Source organism: Trachurus japonicus, chromosome 7 (assembly GCF_045865225.1).
Source record: "Trachurus japonicus isolate A0001 chromosome 7, Traja_1.0".
Taxonomy (NCBI): Eukaryota; Metazoa; Chordata; class Actinopteri; order Carangiformes; family Carangidae; genus Trachurus; species Trachurus japonicus.
In genome coordinates this window covers 18,919,688-18,926,225 of record NC_140913.1, presented here as the reverse complement: position 1 = coordinate 18,926,225, position 6,538 = coordinate 18,919,688, and the positions used below count along the sequence as shown (strand labels likewise).

General features: G+C 40.3%; 1 protein-coding gene across 1 annotated transcript; it reads right to left on the bottom strand.

The window, feature by feature from the left end:
• Window positions 1-465: 465 nt before the first annotated feature.
• On the bottom strand, window positions 466-5,335 carry dclre1b (DNA cross-link repair 1B). Its single transcript, XM_085781847.1, has 4 exons — window positions 4,653-5,335; window positions 3,160-3,325; window positions 2,821-3,003; window positions 466-2,467 (listed from the first exon to the last, which is right to left on the bottom strand). The coding sequence occupies exons 1-4, from the start codon at window positions 4,848-4,850 to the stop codon at window positions 1,209-1,211; spliced, it is 1,806 nt and encodes a 601-aa protein (XP_085637973.1). The 5' UTR covers window positions 4,851-5,335; the 3' UTR covers window positions 466-1,208.
• Window positions 5,336-6,538: the final 1,203 nt, after the last annotated feature.

Genomic DNA, 6,538 nt, shown 5'->3' with positions numbered 1-6,538 from the left:
CACAGAAAAGGAACTATGCCCTATTACCATGTTAACATGTACATGTGTCATTTAGTTTTTGGATATAATAAAGCCATACAAATAGGAAAACTGTGACATTTATAGAGCACTGTAGTCAGACAGGTAAAATATTAGATTAACACTGCAAAAGTGAGGGATTAAATTCACACAGAGCAGCTGAGCTGCACACAGCTGGGTCATGTCACCTCTCATCAAAAACTATCCACTTTTGTCCTTTTTACATATTTTGATTGTAAAATATGTAAAAAGGACAAAAGTGGATAGTTTTTTGGAGTTGGCAAAGGTGGTATTAGAGAGCAAAAACACTGTAGTCAGAATACAAGAAGCAATAAGGATATTATCATACATGGCTCTACTGTAACACATCTCTTATCCTAACAATAAGACATAATAAGACACAAAAGTGATTACTATGACATATTCATTCAAAAATTACGAAGTACGAAGACAATCACAGGAAGCATTAATGTTTTTTTCCATTCCTTAGTACCAGTGCGTAACCTCCTGCTGAGTCAAAACTCTAAAGCCAAACCCTCAAAATACAGACGACACCAAAACAAGAACAATATGTCCTGTAATTCACACAATAGAGGCCTTACATTGCTTACATTAAAAGGAGATGAAATTCCGATTTTAAGTGAAAGGGGCTGATGATCTGGCACATGGTAAAAACAATTTTATTTCAATTTTTAGGATAAATCTGAATTATTTTTTGGTTCAAAACTCTTTGTTCTTTCCAGCAGCAAAAACATCACAGTCCTCTGACAGTACTACAAAATCCCCTGGCTCTCATTTGACCACTGGCAATTGTGAGCTGTGACTCAGCCTCGTCTAGTACACATTTACCTACTAGTCCTAAAAGTCATTGATTTTTTCCACCACAAGAATTTTTTTTTATATATTATATTTTTTTCTTTAATGAAGAATAAAAACTTCCTTTAAATACAAACTACACTGGTTTACACATGCAGGAAGTCAAGGTTAAGTCCATCACTTGACAGGGCTAGTCCAGAAACCAGCAATCATGAACCTGCTCCAGGCCACTCATACAAAAATAGAGGCACCATAACGAGAATCATATAAAGTAGGAAGTTACCACAGAGCACAGGAAATAGTGCTGTGCTTGCTGTGCTTTAAAGTGCTTAGGTTAACCCAATGAAGGCCAAAAACGTGTACATCAAGTCACATTATTCATCTGAAATGTCATCTCTTTCATGAAGTGGACAGAGGGGGTACTGTTGCCAACAGTTCTTCTGCTGGACGCCCCAGGTCTTCAAGTCCTCTTCTGTGAAGGGGAGACTATTTAAAATACTGTTTTCAAGTCTCTCAGTATAGTCCTCACTTGGCTCAATGAAGGAGCTTGATGAGCAGCAGGACTTGTTACCAGGGCTGTTTCGCTGACTAATGTGATTGTAATTAGAGATTATGTCATGATCCTGATTGATTCCATGTCCACTATCCTGACCTGTGCTCTCGTTGTCTGACAGAGTGTGGCTGTCAATATCTCCATGTCCACTGTGTTGGCTGGTGTTATTTTCACTTGATGCTGTCTCGCTGATCACTTTGCCATTAGTTTCAAAAAAGCGTTTCCTGGTCCCAGCGGGCTTCCAGCCAGCCTTGTCGTTGGTCAGGATGTTGTTGCTCGGGGTGAGTTGACTGAATGGCACCGACTCTGTTATCATCACCACATCTTCAGAGACTGTCTGGACAATGTTGAGGCTCCACATGTCGCCAGCCCCTCCTCTGTTCTTGTTTGGGGAGAGTTTCTTGCTAATATCATCAAGGACACGATCAGAGTCTTTTTCACAACCTTCTACGTCCACCTCTTCCTCCAAAGCATCCAGTTCCTGACATTCTACTTCCCAGACGTCTTCATGTGACCTCAGGGACACTCTTTCAGGAGACTCAAATATCACCCCTTTGGGGGCAATAGGCCTTAAGGGTCTGTGGTGAAGGTTGGTATGTGCTGATGAACGGACCAGGCTCTTGGGCTGTCTCAGCATGTATTGTTGCACTGACTCAGGCACCAGGATTTCATGGCATTTTTTGCCATGCAGTAAGGCAGACAGACTTCCAGGCATACACTTACCAACAATGGGTACAATACAGGTAGGTTTAAGAGCAGAGATAAAATCCTCCAGTTCTTGATAAGAGGAGTGGTCAGAGTAGGGCACCACGTGCATATTGGGGTGGAAGGAGACCAGAGGCCTGCTTGTGGGCAAGATGGCCAAAGTGGGTTGTTCTTTGTTCCACCGCAGCAAAGAGGCAGAACAGATCTCTGATTGCTCCACGGCTCGGATGCGACCAGCTCCTTGGTCAGTGGTGAAAACGTCAGGCAGTTCCAGAGCTTTGAGGGTCTCCATCCTCTCAAAGCTCACCTCAATCCAGGTTTTAAACTCCATCGCCAGGTCCAACAGCAGGGACTCCTTTCCCAGTGCATACAGGCCTGGAAGACACCACATAGTCAGCTCAATTATTATGGCGCATTGATTGAACATGATAATAATAATTGTATGTATTTTTAATCAGACACGCAATTATTATTTCAATTCCAAAATTACACAAGGCTACAATTATTTTTTTTTATTTTAGCTAATGATATTCTCCATCATCCTGAAGCTGATAATAAGGATAAATACATGGAATAAATAAAAGCAGCGATGTGTGAATGACATTGACAATTGTGAGGTCATCTCCCGAAATTGAGCAATTCTTAAATGTTTCTGGGCTGTTAGCTTGTTCTGATACTGAAGTGCTTATAACAGAAAGCCACGTTAAATAAGATCTATACAAAATTACCTATGACAACACTGTGGTTTGGGTGGTTGCGGATAATCTCTTTGATTTGTTGAGTGGCTCGGTGTCTGGAGGGGAGGGTGCGGTTGGGGTCACAGTTTGTATTGTCAAGGTACAACACATCTATAGTGGTGTTTGTCCTTAGGCATGGCGCACGCAGAATAGTGGGAGTATATCTGAAGTCACCTGAAATGAAAACCATTGAAGAATGCTTATGGTTATGTTTCTGTAATACTGAACTGTGCAAGGAAGAAAGAAAGAAAGAAAGAAAGAAAATATTACAAGCAATAATTAGACTTCCAAATACCTAAGAACTGGCAGATAAATTGTTTAGACACTGACCTGTGTACAGTATGGAGCCGAAGTAGCCCTCAAAAAGAAACATGACAGACCCTGGACAGTGGTTGGCGTCTATTAGGGTGACTGTCAGTCTCTCCTTGTTGATGTCATCCAGTGGCAGCAGGTGAGGCGTATCGAGCTCCAAAGGATGGATCCACTGTTCTTTAACCTGTGCAGAAACAGAAATTATCAGTGAAGAGTAGGCTAACTAATTGAATGTACAAAAAAGAGTGAGGTCCTTCTAAACAATCTGATTCATATGTTCAAAATTGTCCTTTATAACATTAAAAAGGCACACACAATAATTCTGCACCATACAGTCTGATGACATGACACAGATATGATATGCCTGCTTGCTCTCATTGAATGTGATTGAATCAACAGTATGAGTGCAGATATTTTGGCTTTTTGTGCCTTTATTGGCTGTCCCAATAAAATGATAAGGTGACTCTCCAGTCATTAGATCTCAACTCTCAACTCAAGATTTTGGACCAATGTTTTATGACTGACATTAATTTGATTGCTAGGCATAGCTGACTATTACATCTGGCTTAATCTTTCTGTTTGTCATCCATCTGTATGTTTAAGAAATATTCAAAACTAATATGCCTTTAGAAAGGTAGCATACCCTCACTTATAGTCTACTTGCCAACAATGAGTACCCGGAAATGTTGAGTACCCCAAAGTTTTATGTGAGAAATATATAGTATGGGTCCCCAGTATTCAGAAACTGCCGGATGCTAATTTATATATATTGGGCAATTAGCACAATTGACATAATTAGCATAAATTAGCATAGTTGCCTATATGGGCAATATTTCAGCAAAATTGACTTGGCTGATCTGGGCAATATTGGAGTGGTTTTAGGGGTTATTGATGATGCTGAATCCATTTCTGACATTTTCAAAATTCAAAATGGCTGTCTAAACCGGAAGGGACCAGATGAAATCCATCAAAATCGGCCCACTGGCAGTTTAAATCTGGTCACTACCGGTTTAGACAGCCATTTTGAATTTTGAAAATGTCAGAAATGGATTCAGCATCATCAATAACCCCTAAAACCACTCCAATATTGCCCAGATCAGCCAAGTCAATTTTGTTGAAATATTGCCCATATAGGAAATTATGCTAATTTATGCTAATTATGGCAATTGTGCTAATTGCCCAATATATATAAATTAGCATCTGGCAGTTTCTGAATACTGGGGACCCATACTATATATTTCTAACATAAAACTTTGGGGTACTCAACATTTCCGGGTTCACAATGGGGCCCTATGGGCTGGCAAGTAGACTATTATCCTGATGTGTTTGTTACATTAGTTTGTAATAGTGCTTGTCACCTTACATTAATGTTGATTTAATTGTTTGTACTTTAGTGGCTTTGCAAAGACATGATAACAAATAATTGATCTCAAGCACAAGTGGTCTTATTCACATGCTGTAAAACGCTTCAATGCACTGAATGAAATCTTAACCTCCCCTCCTCTCCTCACCTGCAGCTTCAGTTTCAGCAGTGTGGCAGTGGTCGGTGAGCAGTAGATGGGCCGGTCGCTCCAGGTGGAGGTCAAACCCACCGTGTGGTCGCTGTGCATGTGAGACAAGAAAAAGAGACGGGTTCGCGGACACTTCCGCACCTGCCAGAAGTCCACGGCGAGCGGCGTGTGCGGGATGACTTTCCCATTGACGGACATGGTGTGTGGTTTCACTGGAGTCTGAGGTAAGGGTTTATATTTAACTGCGTGGCATGGTCAGCTGGCGACTCGCCAACAAAAGTAAGAGCTGTGTGGGAGTGAGTTGTTAAATTACGGTTGTTTCAGTGAAGATTCCTCGGGTGACATGACTGCTCTGTTGTCGGTGATGATTGTTACTTAAAGCAGCGTTGGCAGCGGAGAAAGAAGAAGTTTTACTGGAAGCTAACTTCTGCTAACGTTAGAAGGAATGGCCAGCGTTGCTACGCACGATGTAACGTTGGCTGTAAGCCGTTAGCTTTAACCGCGTGTTGCTAGGCGACGCCATTGTTCTGCGATTACAAAGTATTTTCTTCAACCCTCGGCATCACACACAGCTCCCCAGTCGTTACCGTTTCACAGTTACGCTGCTAATAACAACAACACACACACACACACACACACACCCCGCCATTTCTGTTTTCAATTTGTCTCTCGACGCCTCTTCCGCTCCCCGCTCTTGCTCGGGCTCGATTAGCAGCTGGTGTCCTGGCTGATGTGCTAACTGCTGCCACCTGGCGGTGATACGGTGTTTCGGCCCTGGTCCGCTACAGTCATCTGTCTTATTATTGGAACCAGTTCATGCCATCAAAAGTAGAAAAAAGGGACAACAAGTTTATTGACTGAAACAAAAACACGCTCAGTATGTAGGCCTACCACCTAAAGAAAAAGAAAAAGATATGACTTTCTAAGCCAAAATCATAAGATAGGCTACTTAGTCACAGACCTGTCATAAAAGCTCAAAGTTATAAGCTCTGTTGTAAATTAAAATTGTGGTGTAGACTACTGTAGGTCAAATATGAAAGTTACTAACTGGATACTTTACGCACTTTTTAGGCCTAGGCTAGCCTATAACTTTTGATGTTTATATCGTGAAATAAGTTTCACTTACAAACCTTGCTTTCATTTATTTTTTTGAATACCAGGATGTTTACAGACAGCAAACCCACCAATATCCTTAAAGTCGATAATAGACTTAGAAATAGGCTAAACAAAATAGGACACACTCAAAAAATTGCAAAAAAACAATTTACACATTTATCATTGAATGAAAAAGTGGATGGATATTTTGGCTTAGATGAGTGTAGCCTACAGTAAAACCCATGTTGTAACCTAAATAGCAGAATTGAGAAATAGCAACTGGCACAGATTCTTTATTTAATCGTATATGAGGATTCACACAGAGTTTGTGAAATAAGATACTGTATGTCCTCCTGGATCAATAACAGCAGCCACCAGCAATGTTCAATGTTTTCCAGAAGATGGAGCCAAGAGCTATGACAATAAGATCTCTGGGACAAAGAAAAAGAGACTGTGGGGTGTTCAATTGTAAGATGCCCATATTCACAACAGATTCTATGAGGGTGGAGAAAATGATTTATCTAACAAATTCAAGCAAATGCATGTAGGCCTATTTTGTATTTTGATTGTTCTCTCATTTAACAAATAAGATTATATTTTAAATTGTAAAGGATCACATTGTGATTTTTCTGCACAAAGTGCCAAAAAAAAAAAAAAACTATGGCTATAACAAAACCAAACCAAAAATATTTTGATTATATCTCACCTAGTTGAATTTTCTTTTTTTTCCTACTTGTGAAACTGAACAAGAAGTGGTACATATAGGTGTTTATGTGATTATGATATTGGAT

Bases quoted from the DNA above. Each gene is read 5' to 3' on its own strand.
- dclre1b (XM_085781847.1), bottom strand. From the start codon at position 4,850: ATGTCCGTCAATGGGAAAGTCATCCCGCACACGCCGCTCGCCGTGGAC. The intron at 3,004-3,159 runs GTCAGTGTCTAA...TTTTCATTTCAG, and splicing joins CGGCTCCATACTGTACACAG to GTGACTTCAGATATACTCCC. The intron at 2,468-2,820 runs GTAATTTTGTAT...GGTGTCTTCCAG, and splicing joins AAACCACAGTGTTGTCATAG to GCCTGTATGCACTGGGAAAG.